This window comes from Bactrocera latifrons, unplaced genomic scaffold (genome assembly GCF_001853355.1).
Source record: "Bactrocera latifrons isolate USDA-ARS-PBARC rearing strain unplaced genomic scaffold, ASM185335v1 scaffold_20, whole genome shotgun sequence".
In the NCBI taxonomy this organism is placed as follows: Eukaryota; Metazoa; Arthropoda; class Insecta; order Diptera; family Tephritidae; genus Bactrocera; species Bactrocera latifrons.
The window spans coordinates 503,626-524,177 of NW_017535519.1; the positions used below are offsets into that span (position 1 = coordinate 503,626).

General features: G+C 33.0%; 1 protein-coding gene across 1 annotated transcript in view; it reads right to left on the reverse strand.

Annotated features, from left to right (window-relative positions):
- Positions 1–20,195, reverse strand: part of LOC108967945 (serine-rich adhesin for platelets-like) — an 87,858-nt gene extending 67,663 nt beyond the window's left edge. Inside the window, 2 exon segments of the mRNA XM_018931646.1 lie at positions 17,790–17,964; positions 20,139–20,195. Coding sequence (XP_018787191.1) covers positions 17,790–17,798 — 9 coding nt within the window. The 5' untranslated portion in view covers positions 17,799–17,964; positions 20,139–20,195.
- Between the last annotated feature and the right edge of the window lie 357 nt (positions 20,196–20,552).

Genomic DNA, 20,552 nt, shown 5'->3' on the forward strand with positions numbered 1-20,552 from the left:
ATTTTATAACGTCTTGCATTCCTTTCCCTGTAAATTTCCGAAAACGTTGTTACGTTATTTTGCATTGTAGGTGACGATGTACTACATACACTTTATATGCACGTCGTTTTCGAGAAAGACGTGTACTTCGTGGGAATGATCAGGGAGAGAGCGACGTGGTTTCGCTTGGTATTTCAAACTGGCACGAAACAGCAAACAAAATCGTTTTTTCTTCTCCTAATTTATTATTTTACTTTAAATAGAAAAAATGTACCTTGAAGTACTTATGGAGTAATTTCTCTTCATCCTTATAGCTAGCCACCACTTTTATAATGCAAGTAGACCAAAAATATGCTCTTCATAAAATTTTCGTGAACCGTGACATCTTAAAATTAATGTAAAAATATTAAGTGATTTATTTTTTAAACTCTCAAAGTAAATAGAAAGAATTTTTTTTTTTTTTTGAATTATTTGGGAAATTTTCAAAGTATGTATTTTATATAAGTCGATTTTTGAAAATACAATTACACATACATATATATATGTTTATTCCATTCATTCCGGAAAATATACTTCATAAACTCACACCCATTGCCATTAACCAACCAACCCATTTGACTTTGGGCCATGTCTGTAGTTTGTCACGATTATTGGTCACAGTATTAGCCAACATTCACCTTCATTACGGCAGTGTTGGCAACTTAGTGTGCAAAAAAAGAAACAATCTCAATGCAGCAGCGCATCTTCAGAGCCAATACACTTTTGTTTGTGTTATTTGTTAGTATACTTATACGAGTTGCACGATTTTCTAACGGCGCTGCACAAAATAACTGAAAGAAAAACCCGTGAGTTACCTCACCACCGAATTCGACGCAGTCACATCCAATGGTAGCGCCAGTTAAATGCATTTCGCGTTGCGGAATGAATGCACAARTGAATGAATGGATGAATGAACTATGTGGCTGATTGCATCTTAACTTCACAGTTCAAGTTCAATATCTCCATTGAGGAAGAAGCACTTGCACTTTTGTTCGGCATGTCATGTGCTTTATTTGCATTTCTGCCTTAGCTTAATGTGCAGTAGCGGAGAGTTTCTTTGGCAAATGAGAGCAAAGTTATACGAGTAGATTCATAGATTATGTTGCCTTTTATGGATATTATTGGTTGAAGGTTATTGTTTTGGCGGCAGTAAATATTATACAAATATCTATGAGGAATGCTGCCGATTTGTCACTGCTTGGTCGGACAAAAAATCGGAATTCATACCGATTAAATAGACCTGACTGTCATTCTGCGAATTAATGCGGTCTCTCTTTTGCGACCTTTATTAAATAAAAAACGGATAAATTTTCTTAACATATTGACGCTTTCATCCAGACAAAAACTGTTCAGTCTTCCTATCAATCAATGAAATAAGTCTTTAATTATATGATTGCTCTAAATCGAATAATGTATCCAATATTACAGATTTCAAGTTCTCAAATTATTGGCGATGAATTAGAAATTCTTACTTTGCATAAACTAGAGTTTGTAATATTCTTAAAGTTTCAGTGAATCATCTTTTTTTTCTAGCAGAAGGTTATTATCAAATGAAGTCGATGTCTCAGCTCTTTCTTGCCTCTAAAATATATATACATATTACTTTGATTCCTGCAAGTTGCAAGAGAGAACATTTTACTCAAGCCAAGGAAATACCTTACGAATCCAAGCAATTGTATATATACATACACTATATATAACTTATATACTGACCTGTATATTCAGCATATGATTTGTTAGAGAAAGCAAAATCATTATATGTATGTAGTCATATACAAAACCAGCCGGATGTTCGAAAATCCTTATAATGGTTATTTGAAGGCTAGGGCAAGTTTTTCATTACATCTTGATTTGTGAACTGGAAAGTGAAAGAATCAAATAGAATTAAAAATTCTGTTATATGGGGTGTAGGCGTGGTTGTGGTCCGATTTCACCCATTTTCCTCCTGTAGTATAGGAATGTGAAAAGAATGTTCCATACTAAATTTGGTCGAAATCGGTCGGATTTCACCAAAAAGTGGGCGGTGACACGCCTATCGTGCAAGTTATATACCCGCTCTGGCGTAATTAGTTAATTATTTATTGCGCCTTTTCTCGTCATCCTGATTATAAGTATTTATACTTGTATTTTTTAGTTTAGTTTTATGTGATACATACAATCGTTGTACAAAACTATAATACTCTGTAGGGTTCCAGGTTCCAAAAGTATAAAAATGATCAGACTGACGAGCCGAATCGATTTAGTTATGTTCGTCCGTCTGTCTGTCTGCATAGAAGTAGCAGTTTTCGAAATATTGATCTGAAATTTTGTTCACATCCTTTCCTTCCCAAGAAATAGTCTATTTGTCGGAACTGGCGAAATAAAACTACTATAATATATAGATGTCATTCAAACTGAACAATCGACCTCAAGCGCTTGTATAGAAAACCTTTTCATTTGACGGTCTGACTTCAAAAATTGATGGCATGGTTTAATGGCAACGGTGTAATCTCCGAAGAAATCTTTCTTTAATTGTGCAAGGTGTTATAGCTCCGATGCAACCGAACTTTACGTGTTTTGTATTGGAAAAGGTCCGAGAAAAAAGTTGGACCTTTTGAATTTTTAATACATTCCGTTTTGAAAAAGTCTGACCTATCTCATGATATAGAATTGTTAAGAACCGGACCAAACGGTACCAAACGGTGGGGAAAATCAATAACGGAAGAACCTAACCTCAGCTCATGTTTCGAATTGGCACCAAATTGCATGAGAAAGTAAAGAGTTAAACATTTGAAGAGCTAATCGGCATGAAGAAGTTGGAACAAATCGGTTATTTTATGAGAGACAAACAGGTCTTCAGATAGCTTTGATGCAATAAAAAAACCCTAGAGGAAAGTACTAAAAAAGAGAATACTAGCACTTATTTTAGGTTCATGACAATAATAATCTAACCTCAGAGGCACGCAAATTACTTATGCAGATTATATCAATATCTTACGGAATGTTCTAATACAAAAATAAAGATATTTAAATTACTTAAATGGGTAAGCTATTCAAAACAAGTTCTACCAATAAAAATTTTGCCAATACTACGAGTTTAAGTGCTTAACTACTACTTGTGAAAACTACAAAACCTCGAACTAGTTGACCTTCTCGTAAGATACGCTTAACCAAGTCAGAGTGTTAGACGCCCAACAACAACAGTAAGAACTGGAATTGCAATGGAAATAAATGCAAACCTGCAAGCAGATTTTTATGCGCTCACAACTCCATGTATTCGAGCTTAAGAGCGCTAAAACGACAGTTTAGTAAAACATCTAATTGCATTTTTGAAATGAGTAACACTCATGACTACGGAAACAACAAAGCGATGTCAAAAACAACAAAAACCGCAATAGACATGGCAAGTTGTAAAATCCTTGCAGCACCTTTTCTGCCAGACGGTGTTAATTCAATACAAAGCTGAGATTATGAGCGTGCATATGTATGTTTGAATATATATGTATGTATAGTATATATGTATAACTAAAAGTATTAATGTGTTTGTGTGTATGTATATGTGACTGTGAGTGCATATATTGCAGATGACTTTTTGCTGATGGATTTGGTTTTGATGCCGAAGCGTTAATGCGAAAATGCAATGCATATTAGGGTGGTACATACAAACTTAATTTTTATTTTTAGAAATACCGAACATTGTTAATTAACAAACAATAAAAATGTAAATAAAATCTGTCAAATAATTAAAACAAAATCAAATATTCAAAAAATATAAAAATTAAAAATTCAAAGCAAGAAATATGGTGTGTTTAAGGTCTACACCAAATTTCATATGTACATTTTGAAATTATGTGAAGAAGTAGTGGATATAAAAATTGCAGATTTTTTCACTAATTACAAATTTGCACTATACATTTTTGCTAAAGGATTCGTACTTTTGCTGAAAATCGAGAAAGCGCATTTTAATCCTTAAAAATTCAACACGTAGGGGAGGACCCTTCCTCATTCCGACCTCAGTTTGCCCGAAAAATATGTTTTCTTTAATTTTTGCCATTTTATCTTTCATTTCCAACAGATTTCATCCTACCATGCTTTTTTTTGTTTGATTTCAAAAATTTTCTACCTGATAACAATTTGATAATATATTATATCTTGTGGCTGCCTAAGAAGCAGATTAAAATTGTTGAACAGGTGGTAACTCCAACAGCAGCATTTCTTATATGGACTGCGGAAGAATTTGTTTACTATTTTTTATAATAATTAAAAATTTAGTGTTCTCTTCACTGTTTTATTATCTGAAGATTACTAAAAATGCTATTTGTTTGTGAACCCTTCGGTTATGTATATCTAACTACAGATTATTCACAAATAATGTGTTTGCAGCCTTGACCACCACCCTAATGCTGGTCCACATGTGATACATATGTGATTATTCGTGTGCTGACACCCATATGAGCATACATATGAGCAACCGGCGGCATACTATGGGTTGATATTTCTTTCCGTATTCGTAATATCCATGCAATTAAATATTTCGCACTGAGGCACAGGCATATTTACATAGCTCTATGCGCATAGATTAATTCCAGGCTTACGAGTTTACGATGTACACTCACACAATTGTTTGAATGTATATGTAATGATCATTGTAGGAGCATGCTTGAAATCTACTCTAGCAGTTGGGTTAGGTTTCCATAATCTTGTATTGGAATTTGAGAGCAGTAGTGTGTGAATATAAGCGCTTTTATGAAACTAGTCAATATATATACTTAGATATGTACGATATGTTTAAGCAGATGTATGTGTATGACTACTTCTTTCACCTACTACTAATAATTTGCATAATTTTGATTTGTTTTATTCAAAGGCTTGATACTCTTGCTGGTTTTCTGCAACGTTATTTGTATAGTATATATACATACAAGCAAACCTATAGACATTTATGTATATAAATATGTAATATACTACAATGATATACATATGTGTGCAGGCAGTTACATATGCTCGTTCGCACCCATAAAACTACATTTCTGTTTGATGACTTCGGTGGCTTGTCACAGTGTGCCCAATACCGAACCGCTTTTGTTGTTGTTCTTCAATACCGGTTAAGTGATTATACATATATAAATACATATGTTACTATATAATAGTCATATTAATAGAATTCAATTTATTTAATTTCATTTTCATTGGCTTTAACGGCCAATATCAATAATCACTGTTCATAAAAGACACAGAGGCAACAGAAAAGCTTGAAGAAAAGAAACCGCAAAGAATGTCAAAAAAAAGTCTAGAACCCGTTTGTTTGGGTTCAAGTGTTATTTTCGTGAATGTCAACGAAGTCAGCTGGTTAATTAGTTAATCTGTCAAGATACGGCAGATAAATATGACTTAATAATATACATATGTATACATTTATAAAAAATAATAAATTCTAGCACATGCTCGGAAATACAAAAACATGTATAAATGATATTATGAATATCACTTTCGTACAAATTTACTAGTTTTCCATATATTGTAAATTAAGTTCGAATTATATCCGAATTTACTTATGAGCATGATTTCAGACAGAAGCGATTATAATTTTAACCACACTTTTTGAGGGAGAGAGATGGAGAGTAGAAGAAGTACGTACACAAAGCCGTATGAAAAAATGTCGAAAGAGACAGACGTTTAGTTCTTAAAACACTGGCTGGGTTGTGAAAAGTTATTGTACCTACGAAATTTGCAAACCCAGAAGGATATTAAAGAATATATGCGTATAAATGATCAGCATGAGGAGCAAAGTCGATTTAGCAATGCGCTTTCTGTCTGTCTGCATATACGCGAACTAGTCCCTACGTTTCTGAAATATCGATCTGACATTTTGCAAAGCCGATATCGAACTGCTATAGGATTAGCTGCCGTATAAACTGTTTTTATTTGACAAGATATCGTGTCATTTTGCAATAATTATTGTCCAAGGCAACGTTACAATCTCTGAAAAATTTTTCAAATCGGTTGTGACCCAATTCATTAGCTTTCCAATCCAACTGACCGGTCAAAATGTAGATAAAACTGTTCATAAGAGATCTTTTTTCCTTATTCTTAAGTAACATTAATTTGACTGTAAGATTGTTTATAAAGGGTAGGCGAAAAAGTCTTTTCGTATTTCTAATCAAACGTCAATTTTTTTTTATTTATTTATAATGAACTTTAATGAAACTTTGCCATTTTTACACTAGAGACATTGTGCCATCAGTGTAAAACTTCTCGACAAGTAATTTTCACAAGCTCTTTTGAAGCCAACTTTACTCCATTAAGGGAGTTCTGTATTAACCGCAACAAATGGTAGTCCGATGGTGCAGGATTAGGGCTATATGGTGGATGCATCAAAACTTCCCAGCCAAGCTCTCCCAGTGTTTGCCGAGTAATCAGAATTTTGTGTGGTCTAGCGTTGTTCTGATGTAAGACGAAGCCCTTTTGGTTAGTCAGTTGTGGCTGTTTTTTTTTTTTTTTTGATTGCTTGTTTCAATCTCATCAGTTGTTGACAGTAAAGTGTAGAGCCAATCGTTCTAGTGGATGATTCCTTTCCAATCCCAACAAAAACTCAGCACTTTCGAGGCGCCAATCCTGGCCATGCGTCTATTTGTTGAGCTTCACCACGCTTGGACCATGCGCAGTATTGTCGTATTTGATCCACTTTTCGTCTTCTGAATTGGTTCGATTTCATTTCGTTTCAAAACCGTTATGTTCAGCTAATTCCTTGAGCTCATCATTAGGGTGCCCGCAGAGTAGATGATCAAAACCGAGCCGAGTATAAATGAGCGTGTTGTGTACATGGGAAATTGCCCTTGGCTCGACTTTAGGCGTTCACTCGCCGCGCACCCTTAAGAAGACTAGTTGTTGTTAATTTTGCTAATTCCACTATTTCATCCGTATCAACAGAGTCTCCATTACTCAACTTAAATATAACCTAATATGCTTCCATAACCATTTCAAAGGCATATCAGTTATGTTATATGTTTTCTGAAGGATTCTTGATGTTGCAGCTTTTCCAAACTTCTCTTATTTATTACTTCTCTTCTCCGTAAAATTTTTCAAACATCTGCTTTAATGTTCTCCGCAAGTAATAAGCCTTAAAATTGGATATTGCGTCTCTATGTTGTACATACTTGAGCAGGTCGATTAAAAAAACAACGCGTATGCGGGAAGCATTCTACGTATGTATCATTCTAAACAACTTTCAGCTAGCGATGTTTAAACCATCTGAATAATCGGTTGTGTTGGATTCCGACCAATGACTAAGAAATAGATTACTTAAATGCATCTACGTATTAAATTTCATTCGGATATTTGGAAAGCTAACGAAAAAATTTTTATGATCGTTAAAAATCTCTTCGCCTTAAAATCGCTTGCTCGTAACTATGCCACTTAGGCACGGTTGTTCAGAATGGTCCGTAAAGCATTCATACGTGATTTTTCGACTTTTTTTTACTACCTGTAAATTAACCCGCTCTAGTGTATGCGGATGCACAATTTCGGGGAGTCCCTATATTTTTCGAAAGAAAAAAATTTGTTTTCAAGACTAGACAAATTGACTTACCTAAACGAACTTGTCAAGAAAATTCAATTTCTTTTTTTGCTTAATTAATAATAGAGAAATAATTTTATTTCATTTTTGAACTCAGTTATTCAGAATGGGACTGACAGATGAAGAAGTCTGTGGAAAATGTCAAGAGCCAGGCACAAGGGAAACTGTAGAACATCTGTGCAACTACTGCACTTTCCCGGCATTGGCAAGACAAGACAAGTGCGAGAAATATCGTTAGTTAGGCCACAGAATCGGTTGGAATTTTTAGCAAGCGCAGGCATTCTAAATGATAAACGTCTTCTTGTATCGCTAAGGGTCAAAACTGGTCTATGCATGGCCCATTAGCCTACCAGACTAACCCACTCTAATTACATTTCAATTATTTATTTATTAACTTGTCATATAAAATTGCGAAACTGCCATGAATCACGTTTTCACAGTCGAATTATTTTTCAAAATAACTGACCGCCCATTCGTTCCAGCTGATCCGGTTTGCAATGCATCAATCAACAACGGCAAGGTCACATTAGCGAAGCAATAAATCCATATGGAAATTTTGTTTGACGCTTTTTATTGACACTTTTTTCGCCATATTGCCCTTCCAATTATTAAATGCGACGGAAATGATAACTTGCTATGGGGCGTATGCGCGTGTTAAGATGAATGACATAACTGAATTTTGTATGCCTGACTGTTTACAGAAACAAGCTTACAAAAAAGCAAGTCTGTTTTTGTTGCTTCAAGCATTTCTTGAAACACTTAACGCTGCTGCAGGCATTTCATTTTATGTCACCAACATGATGTTGTCAAATTACTTTTGTTATTCTTTGTGTGTGTGCGTGTGTAGGTGAATGTGTGTATAACTATTATATTGTTGCTCATCAACTCAACGATTCGTTCGAGTTCATTGTCATTCAAGGCAGCCAAGATTGAAACGAGTAAGCGAGCACCCAAAAAATGTCAGTCCATGAACACAAAAACAATAATAACAACATAAAATTAACATATGAAAAATCACATTCTCACACTCAGCGCGAATGTTTGCCGGATGCTGACGATAAAATGTATTTGATGTTGTTGCTTTCATTTGCTATGCGCGCGCTGCGTGATGTGACCGCAGCACAGCGCCAGCGGCATCGTATTAAGCTGCATGCGCCTAAAATGTGACGTAACCACTAAAAAGCGATGTGTAGCAGCGTAATGCAACAAGCACAGTCGACATTGCTGTTGCCGCTTGCGTGAATGCTGTCTGCGCTTCCGTCCTTTGCAAGCGCCTGTGGCAAATGCCGTTTTCCGGAGCTCACATGTGCTTGTATTTATGTGTGTTTCTGCGTGTGTTTATATAAGGGCAAGTGCAGATTTTTACGGCAGTAGCAGCTCGTCAAACACATAATCATCTACTTCATTATGTTTGTTTGCTGTTGTTTTTTATGCATATTTGTTGAACGCGCCCTGCCGTAAGGAATTTATTGTTGAGTGATGGTTTTGTAATGTAAGCTTAAGCTTAAGCGAACGCATTACAAACGCGCGCATGCTTCTAAATATGTGTGTGTAGTCTACGTGGCTATAAGGAATTGAATTTGTATGTTGCCAGGGAAATAAATGAATATATATGCACTTTTTGAAGTACATTTTCGCCATGAAGTGCAACATCATTAAAATTGCAAATAAATGTTGCTGTTTTTCGCCGAATTTCCGGCCACGGTTTCGATAACGAGACAGCTAGCTTTTGGTTTAAGTAGGGACGACGAGTAAAAGAGGTATATGCAGAAGGTTAAAACAAAGCGCTTAGTTTAAGTTGCTTACAACGCGTTGCTAAATGTTATTTGGTTAGTAGTTTCAAAACTAAATTTTGACGGATTTTGAAAAAAAAAAATTCATTTGCTTGCTTAAAAGTTTTTTTTTTTCCAAAGAAGATGGTGGTTCTAAAAGCACTAGTTATCGAAGCTTTAGCATTTGGTTTTTATAAGAAAAATAGACTATAGAAACATATAATTCTAGAATCCTTAAATACAACACTGCAAGTGTTAACCACGTTCTTATCTGATCAGGAACACAAGGTCTCGCAATTAATTGTAAGAAAAGTTGTGATGAGGTCAACTAAAAGTTAACATCCAATAGTTCGCTCCATCGTTATTGATATTGAAATAAGTAGGAATAAGGTTTATTAATTTATACAAATCTGCAATCATGTCAGCAATATTACTGTTACAGTGTAAGTTTAAAATAAATGTTAAACGGTTAACTATTAGAACGTTCCCTTCACTTCAAAGCGGCTTAAAAATTTTTATCAAAAGTTTTCTTTTATATCATACAAGCACTCAGCTGTATAACTTATTTCTGGAGGTTCATATAAGCGAAAGCCAATTAAATACAATAAAAACGAAATTAAACCAAATTTCTGCACAATTATGTAGCTCTCTGGCACAATATTGGTCGCACTGACCATTTGAAAAGGTCGACTGTCAGGGAAGTCTAAATTTTAAATTTTAAACTTGACTTTCTCATGTACGAGACACGCCCAGAGACTTGATTTAGCCTGTCAGTAATCCACTATAATTATTTTATTTCTAGATTTTGCGACGAATATTCGAATATTCGAAACAACCATACAACAAATTGTCGTCAAATGTTGGTAAATTTACATGAAATACATTTTTGTAAAATTTAAATTGTTTTTAGTAATAATTTCCGCATTTCTTCTATCATTTCATCTGATGACGCTTGAAGGTATGAGCAAATTTTATTACCACTCAATTGAAGTTTAGTAACAAGGTCTCTCATTTAAAAGTAAACAACAGTACTTAGGAGTGAAATAATGGGGGGAGTAATAAAATGCCTGCCTCTACGTGTGTGATCCAGATTACAAGATCAAATGATAGGTAAAAAGTTAAAGAAGGTCAACCACAAAATAAAGATCACAAAGCAACAGTGTGTTGTAGTAACAAATTAATCTAGTAATGCGAGGGTAATTGCAATAGAGTTGCAATTTAGCTAACGAAACTCTATTAATAATGATAATATAGTATTCTATTATCTAAGTCAGTATTTGTTATATCTTCTTCTGCAACTCAATATTATTTTTTTCTTTTTTAATCAAAGGTTTTTGATAAAAAAAGTAGAATTTCATTCTTGACAGCTTAAAGGAGCCCGGTTAATGCTCTCTCATTTATTTTAATTGCTAATTATATACCCTTTTCACTCCTTACTGGATTAAAAAACAACCAATTGTATCCATAAATAGTACATTAAAACTAATAAAACATAATACTATGTCAACATTATCTAAACTCCTAATATTGTATTATTATTATACGTATTAACTCGTTTCAAACTAGTTTGGGAGTAGTTACAGCCTACCTACTACAACGCTGTTCCTTTCAAGGGAAACGTAGTTTACAATATATGCAAGCATTGATGTATACTCCCGCCTGCATGAATTATCTCGCGAAAATGAAATCATGTTTCCCGCCACACACGGCGTATACGTAACATATGTACATGTAGCCTCTGCTTGCCAACTGAAAATTACATTTGTTTACAATCGCGGAAATTCGTGTTAATCAGCTTATTTCAATTTGAGCGCAATATGCTGTGCGCACGGCGAGGGTTTAAGGGAAAACACTTATTAGGAAGTTACGAAAATCGAAATTAAAAATAGTGCTACAAATTAAATTCATCGTCGTTTGGCGCAAACCTGACATCATCTTGCGCAGTCACAAAGCTTTTATTTGATGATTTTGTGTGCGTCCAAAAATTAAGTTAATTATATAACTAGTTTTTGTTGCTTTAAACGGTTTGCATGACAAATAGACTCATTTAAATACGAATATGCCAGCGAATTTGTAAGATATTTGTGCGATTTTAGCAGCTCTGCGCTGTTGGCTTAAATCACTTTCAAACATTTTTTGTTGTCTACGCATCGAAACTATGAATAATACTAATAAAGGTCTTTTATAAAGTTTCATTTGATTGATAATTGGTTTTAAGTTTGTATTTTTTGGCTAATAGTTTTAAATAAAAACCAAAAAATTGCTATTATTTGCATGTCAAAATCGTCCATTAAGCAGAAATGTTAAAACTTATATAATATATTCAGATATTATATATTGTATTAAATTATCCGATTTCTTCTATTATTGAACTGTATATGGAAATGCCTGAAGGAAACGACTCTATAGAGTTTGGTTGACATAGCTATAGTAGTTTTCGAGATATGTACAAAAAACTTAGTGGGGGCGGGGCCACGCCCACTTTTCCAAAAGAAATTACGTTCAAATATGCCCCTCCCTAATGCGATCCTTTGTGCCAAATTTCACTTGAATATCTTTATTTATGGCTTAGTTATGACACTTTATAGCTTTTCGCTTTTCGTCATTTTGTGGGTGTGGTAGTGGGCCGATTTTGCCCATCCTCGAACTTAACCTTCTTATGGCGCCAAGAAATACGTGTACCAAGTTTCATCATGATATCTCAATTTTTACTCAAGTTAAAGCTTGCACGGACGGACGGACAGACAGACAGACGGATTTCAACTCTACTCGTCACCCTGATCACTTTGGTATATATAACCCCATATCTGACTCTTTTAGTTTTAGGACTTACAAACAACCGTTATGTGAACAAAACTACAAAACTCTCCATAGCAACTGTGTTGCGAGAGTATAAAAAGAGTGGCCACCTGCCGAAAATTAAGAGCTAAATAATTGAAATTTAAGAAGACTTTGGATTAAGATCAATTTAGCACAAAGAAAATATTTGAAATTTGAGATACTTTTACTGAAAAAGTGTTGCCACTTGCTGAAAATTAAGAGCTCAATAATTAAAATTTACTTTAAAATGTGGGAAAAAAATAATTTTTTAGAAAGCCTAACATCAAGCTTCTTTATTACAGTTGCCGCCTAACGGCAGAAAGTGAGTTTAATTTAAAAATTAGAGGTAAAAAAATAATTTTTAGAAAGCTTTGGATCAAGTTTTTTTATTAGAGTGGCCACCTGTCAGAAAACTAAAAGGAAGCCTTCAGCAAAGGATGCATTTATATTAAAACTTTTTTGTGTGCTTGGGTGTTACCACCTTTTAAAAATTGTAAAAGTGCAAGATCTTAAAAATGTTTAAGAAAATCTTCGGTGAAGTATATCTGCTTTGATTATATGCATACATATTTTTTACCCACTTCCATTAAAACAAGGATTAATTTCATTTTTAATTGAACCTGTTTCTAATCTAAACTAAAATGTCTTTATACATTTTTTCTCGTGGGAAAGATTTTCAAACCAACTGAATTAAATAGTGTAGACTTTATTTCAGCTTTTGGCATTTTTAATCAAAAAATTATTGCCAAAACTAATTAAAAATAGTCCGCCACGTAATTAACTTAATTATTTCACTTTTTATATACGCCCATATATACATAAATATAAAAAGACGTACGTATGTATGCACGAAATTATAAAGAGTGAATACAGCTGAATTAAGTTTTTGCTTGCCAAAAATAAAATAAAAGACATCTTACATTCTTTAATAAATTATTCTAACACACGATTTCTTGCGCAAATGAATAACATAATTAATGACTCTCACTTCTTATACGAGTGAAATCAAAAGCTACATAAGCTAGTTCAGTTTAATAGCGCAGAAAGCAGAAGCGCTTCAGCACGCATGCGCGACCTTCACTTCTACTTATACTCGCGCTGGAAACGAGTTCTGTTACTCTTTCTTTTTATTGGCGGTTTTGCAACTTCGAACCAAGTCTGTATGTATGCTTCTGCGCTTGTAGGTGTATTTATAATGTATTAACCAATTCTTGGCAGCGAATTAATGCAAATTTTTTATAATAAATGCAAATATTAATGGTTTGATGTTAGCCTTTGCGCCTCTTTTATTATCATTTTACCTCTAATGATATTACTAGCTATGCAAATACTATATAGCATACATTATATTACACTCAGACTAGGTAGTTAAAATATTTAGCAGTTTTAACGAGTTAGTATGATTATTAGTGGATTAATTCACGGAACCAGCTCAACTGGTAAGCGTAAATATGTATGTATGTATTGCTACCAGTAGCAAGAATTGAAAGACTGAAGATTCTAAGTTTCCTGATCTATGGTATGTCTAAAAATATTTTTTCTAAATAATAATTTAAAATTTTTGAAATGTTGTATACTTAGCATACGATAAATCCGTATAGGTTGAGTAATTTTTTTTACTAAACCGCACTATAAATATATTCCTCCATTGCATAAATTATTTTCTGTCAGTTATATTACTACGTGTAGAGCAATAATTTCTTAAGAGCTGCCTCTATGAACAACAGCAGCATTGTTACAAGCTAGGTATGTAAATAAATGCTAGTTATCAACCACAAATTGCCTTGAGAAGTCAAAACAGCTGGCCTCAAAACAAGCAGATCGGCGCCCTTACAGCAGAGCAAATAAAACAAAGCATTTTAACTAAGTAGTTTAGGTGCCGTTCACACTGTGTGCAGCATGTTAATCTCAAACTTTCCCAACACATTTATAAAGCACACTTCATGCCGCAAATTTTGAAAAGATTTAGAGTATCATGGCACCCGGTAAAAACTTACAAGAACCACATGAGTACATACGTTGTTAAATTACTTAAGCGAAAGGAAACTTACGGAGCGCATATGTACATATGTATATGATATATACTGTATGAAAGCTGTGGACATTTCAAGGGCTACCGGCTTCTACATACCCGTAATATATTAGTTTGTCAAATAAGTCTTGCGGTATTTTCGCTAGTTGGCGCTGAGAGCGCGTAGTTCTAGTTTTATTCGTCGCATCGGGTCATGCTATACCTTTTTGGAAAGCTCATTTCACGCGCTAACACGTGTTTGATTGATTGTCGTTTCTTTTAAGTCGTTCGTGAGTTATAGCGATAAAGGCAAAAATGCATCTCAAGCCGCCAATAAAATTTGTGCAGTTTAAGGACCCGATACAGTTTCCATTTCCACCGCACAACGATGGTTTCAACGTTTGCGTTCTGATGTAGAGGTGGTCGAAGATGCGCCACGCTCCGGAAGACTTGCCGTCGAAAATTGCGATAAAATCGCTGAATTGGTCGAAAGAGACCGACATAGTAGCAGCCATAGCATCGGTCAAGAGTTTTATGAACAATTGAAAATTCCACAAAAAATACCGCAAGACTTTTTTTACAACTTATTATATAGTATATATACTTGCTTGTATGTACTTATAGCACAAAGAACTTGAGCTAGCGTTAAGTTTTTATTTTAGCAACTTTCAAGTGCACGTAAGTCACACTACAATAAAAATACTCATATAAAATTAATCATATTAACACTCGAACGTTTTTTGTTTTTACTAATTATTGATATAGTATGGTAAAGAGAGTATGATTAATGAGTTTTTGAGTGACTAAACAAAAAATTTCAAAATATCGATTGCATTCATTTTTTAAAACTTTAATATTGATAGCGTTTTCAAATGTTGTGTGTCAAATTTTTGACGTTTTCTCATTCACGCGAAGTTCGCTTTATTTAAAACGGTTCACAAGAAGAATGGATATGGTAAACCTTTGAAAACAACCATAACAACCATAGTTCAAAATATATAAATAGGTCTAAATATCTATAAGTTTTCTTCGCTTTTTTGACACATTTGTCTACAATACCATTCATGATTTTTCAGTGAAAATACTATGTGATTGTTTACTGTTTCCTACATATTGTTAGGAATAGAATATTTTTAACAGGTTTTTGTTAAGCGAATTCGTGTATGATTATATACATATTTCTGTATATATCATATGAGAAAATATGTACTATATATTCATAATATACTCAGAGCGTTTTTGCGAGTTTAAAAGTGTTCCTACAATTTTAGTGCTTTCCGTGTGCACTTTGTGAACCCACAATTCACATAGTTACTCGAAATGGTTGGCGCGGCATAGTTTTACATATTACAATACAATGCAGCCCATAACTTATGGCCACTATATTTTAATGCGAAAATCATACAAGAACATGCAAAATACCGCCATTAATTATAAATTTCACTATTCATGGCAGCTTTAGTGCCGTCTTTAGTTTTTCCAATTCTTTTCATAGCTGTCAACTACTGCTTCGCTTCATTAAACGAGCGATTACGAGTACAGTATTGCAATCGTCAACGTAGCGAACAAAGACAGGAAATATTATATTAAGTGCATAGCGGTTTGCTTAATAAATTCCAGTAAGAAAACGAAGTGTGTGGACTTTTTAGGGTGATCCATCCCATAGTTATAAATTTCTTACTAATTTGGTTCTTGCAAAAAATGTTGATACTTAAGTTTTCAGCAAATGATATTATTTAATTATTATTATTAAATAAATAAATATTGTAGTGGAGTCACTCCAGACTCTCTCTTTGTTTGTTCTTTGTCTGTGGTTTTTGTTACTTGAGATATATTTTTCAAAAGGTTCTGCATTTTTCATCACTTCTTTAAGACTGCCAGAAACACTGGATTATTTTTGAGAAATTTGCTTTTAGAAGTTTAAGAGGTTACATGGGTTTCCTTGAGCAAAAAACGGCCTTTTTTCAATTATTTTTTTTTTCACATATAAAAAATTAAAATGAATTTGTTTTTAAAGACTCATATTTAATAAACATTTTGTAAAATTTTCAAAAAAAAATTATCAAAATTGCAGTCATTACGACGCCATTTCTGGCAGTCTCTCGGAAGAAAGGTGCATCCGCGTTGTCAGCAGAACTTCTTTAAGGATCATCTCAAATAAAAATAAAAAATACGTGTTTTAGCAAAGACAATAAACTAGGTATTAGACGAAGGAAAACAAAAAAAATTTAATTTGGAATTTTGGCAAACGTTTTTATAAAAAACGGCAAATTTCGATGAAAATTTCTCGTCATTTTTTTTTTAAATAGTTGTAATTTAAAAAAAAATATTCTTCGTTCAAGATCTTGTAAATGATATCTCGAAGACCTGTGTAAAATTCCATCAAGATCGGTTAAGTAGTTCGCAAGAAACCTTGACAACCGACTTTAAAAACATAGTTTTGAGGCAAACGCGTTTAAAGTTTTACCTACTGCGCCCTCAGCCTATAACTGACGTCGAGCGTCCACATTTTCAAGGTTGTATCTCCGAAACTATTAGTCGGATCAACTTGAAAATTTAGGAAAATATTTTAGAAATGTTATAGAATTTAATAAGATAAAAAAAAATTGTTTGAAACTGTGAAGCCCTTGTAACCCCTTAAAGCTTTGCTTTTTAGAAAAGAAAAAAGTTCATTAATAGTAAAATCTACTTTTTGAAAGAGTTTCACGAATTGTACCTATTGAGTGAGGAGATAAAAAATATTATCTCATCCCACTGTAACCGCGAATTTCGAAATTTTCCAGCACAAGACCACATTTTTTTCATAGATTTGTTTCTGGTGTTGGAAAAATATCCGAGGCCAAGAACTGCAATTTAATCGCTATTAAAGAATCTGTTATGACAATAACGGTTTTGAAAGCCACAATTTTGTCACCTTAAGTGCAAAATAACGTAACATTTCTCTTCATAATTATTCTAACGAATTAGTTTAAACAAAATAAAAAAAATAATCCATGAAAGGACTAACCGCAAAACAAAAAAAAACAAAAAAATTATAATAATAATCCATAAAGGGACTACCCTAGCATACCAAAAAATATATAGTGATTATTTAATACAAATCTATGCCATCGAAAAATAATGCGTTTAATCCATCATTATTGGCAGCAACTGCAATGCTTGCAAAAATCGTATTTGTCCACGCAGCCACGCATGCGCACAACGCAGCGCAGTTGGTCAGGCGAAGCACTGCTTGGAATGCATAAATATACTACGTAGTACTCAAGTGGATACGTAACTGTCAATGTACCAACATACATTTTTTATATAAGCATACAGTGACGTGCACGCGAATAGGGAAGCTCAAATGCTGTGATGACAGTGCGAGTTGATAAAGTCGTAGAATAAAAAAGACTTTTGAAAAACACAAAAAAAGTTGGTTTTATACAAAGTATTTATTCATGCAAATGTCTTTATGCACTTATCTTTTTATTGATGAATAGACGAACTTTATGACATTTGCCGCTAAAGCATTTCTTTCATTTTAAATAATATTTGCAATCTTTTTTTTTTTTTTTTTTATTATATTAAATATGTGCATATAAATATGCATAGCGCAGTATGTGTTACTTACCGGAAGCATTTTGCCGTCTATTTTTATTTTCAGTCAATCGCCTTTTTTCTTATTGGCACTTTATGAATGCTTTGGCGACTTTTCCCTTCCAAAGTTTAATATACACCAATTAGTATGCAATTTACGGTATTTATTACGTTTGGCGTGTAGTTAATGAAAGTAAATAAAATCAGGTCTGAAATTTCGTAAATTAATTAATTACTTTTATAATAAACAAAAGTATTGCTGCTCTCCAACAGACATAACATTTAGTTAAGTTTACTTATTGCTGTTAGCTGTCAGTTTTCTTGATGTTTTGACATTTCTACTGTCAAATCATACCTTAGTTTGTCATTATATTTTTAAATAAAGAAGATTTATTTAGTTTTCTCTAAATACATATTTTTTAACAGCAATTGAGAACCGAGAGTCTTACATGGAGCTTAAGCCTTTCAATCTGGTAATATTTTTAAAATCATTTTCTATTAGGCGATAACTCTACGTTTAAAAAAATTTTATTTATGAATTGAATTGAGCTAAAGAAAGCATTTTGCTGCATTCATCCACATAGTTAGACTTCTATATGAGAAAAATCTCTACCTAACCTCAATGTTCAACTTCGAACTGTTGTTTAGTCTAACCTATTCTGACGATTGTCTGATAATGGAAACCCCTACAATAATAAATGAAGTTGAGCTATGTTTTGCCAAGTGGAACAAAGATAGACAATATAGAGCACAATTGCGGTATGGCAATGAAGTATTGTATATATTTATAGACCTATGCCTGAACAAAGTTTTAAATAAAAAAATTTGAAACATTTTAAAATACTTTAATGTTTTTAAAATACAGTTTTTATATATTGTAAGTATTATAAACAATTAAGTTTTGTTTATATTTTTTAATATTATAAAAAAGTATTCACTTTTTGAACAAAAAAATGTAGATTTTTAAGCAATTATATGATAGATTAAATATTTTAATTAATTATTAACATTAATTAATTATTAACATTAACAAATTTGTATATCTTAAGCATTTTTTTTACTTTTTAAATGTTTAAATTAAAGGGTCTTAAAATATTGCATTTATTTTTACTAATCATTTTAAATACTTGACTTTTGTCTTATTATATATTGTAAAAATTTAAAGCAATTAATTTTAAAGTAATTTTATCGAAAATATAAATTAAATAATATATCGTAGCAAATAAAAAAAAAAAGAAAACTGACAGCTTCTGCACTAAACTGTATTTTATGTTTTTGTTTATATACGGTATATTTAAAATTTTTTTTTTATATTTTTAGCGATATAAAAAGTAGTATTTGGTGGGGCAGTAGTGTTAGCGTTGAAATTATTTAAGCATTAAATAAATGAAATAGTTTTTACAATTTTGAATTTTTTTATGAAATTAATTGCATTTTAATTTTGAAAATTTTCTATTTTTTTCATAATTTAATTTTTTCCATTTTTAGTTTTTTAATAATATAGTTTTGCAAATTTGTATTTTCATAGATATTTTTCATCTTTCAAACATCCAGCTGTTTGCATATTTCATGTTATTTTTTTGACACATTAACATTTTTTAGAACGCTTCGTTTAGCGAATCTAAGCAAATCGTTAATTAATAGCAGATTTAAAAATTCCATAGTTTCGCAATTTATCCAAAACAATGCACTAACGAAGCAAAGCAGCTAAAATGACAATTGCGCAGCCGCAGCGGCAGCCACAGCTTCAGCCGCAACCATTTTCAGCTTGTCTGTAGAGTTTACGCAATTGCTTTTCATTTCGCACCAAAAGAAACTGCGAATCACCACTGCTCACTTTCAGCTGCTGCTGTGCGCGTAGCATCTCTGTACGAGTATATATTTTTCAGCTGGCGCTTATTTATAGATCACGTCGGTGGAAAAGACACAAAAATTCCAACAAAAAAAAAATCAAAAAAACCAAGCAATAATGATTCGAAATTTGTAGTATGCATTGAAACCGCCGCGTCATGCGCAGCAATAACATCAAAGTATGTACATACATACATGCATATGTGCATTCACATATGTACATGTGTATATAAGTGCACATCGAAGGATGATTAGTTGTAAAATATTTTAAATATATTTTAAACATTTTTAATTAATTTTTAAATATTTTCTTGTATTATTATTTATTTTTAATTTTTATAAAATGTTAAATATTAGCCTTGAGCGCTTTTATTTAACTCTAGTTTGTATTAGACCGTTTTCTCATATAATTTTCACATATATATATTTACTTGTTTGTATGTATCTTCTTACATTAAGTTAGCCTTTCGCGTTTTTATTAAATAACACTACACTTCTTTTTCACTACGTTCACTCTTGTGGCCTTACTTACTTCGTTTCAACCGCTAAGTCAACATTACCGTTCAAGAGTCACCGTTGCACTGATTCCAACTGTTGCCAACACGGTAGCTTCAAGCCATAAAACGTGCCACGCGCTAGCCACCAACAGCAAAACAACAGCCAGTAACAGCAAAAGTCAGTCCATACATGCAAAGTAGTCTCTGCAGCGTTGGTAAAACAACAAAGATAGCACGCAGAAGACCACTTCTCCGCCGCCAACGTCGTCCTCACAGCACACACAGGTGGTTTTGTTGGTTCACTTTTTCGGTTTTGTTGTGTTGTTTTGCTACTTCGACAAGTGCCTCTCAAGTTTTTCTTGTTCATCTTTTTATAGCCATTTTCGCAAATTTTCACTGAAGTCAACTAAAATCAACAACTACAAACAATATTCAAAATAAAATTCATA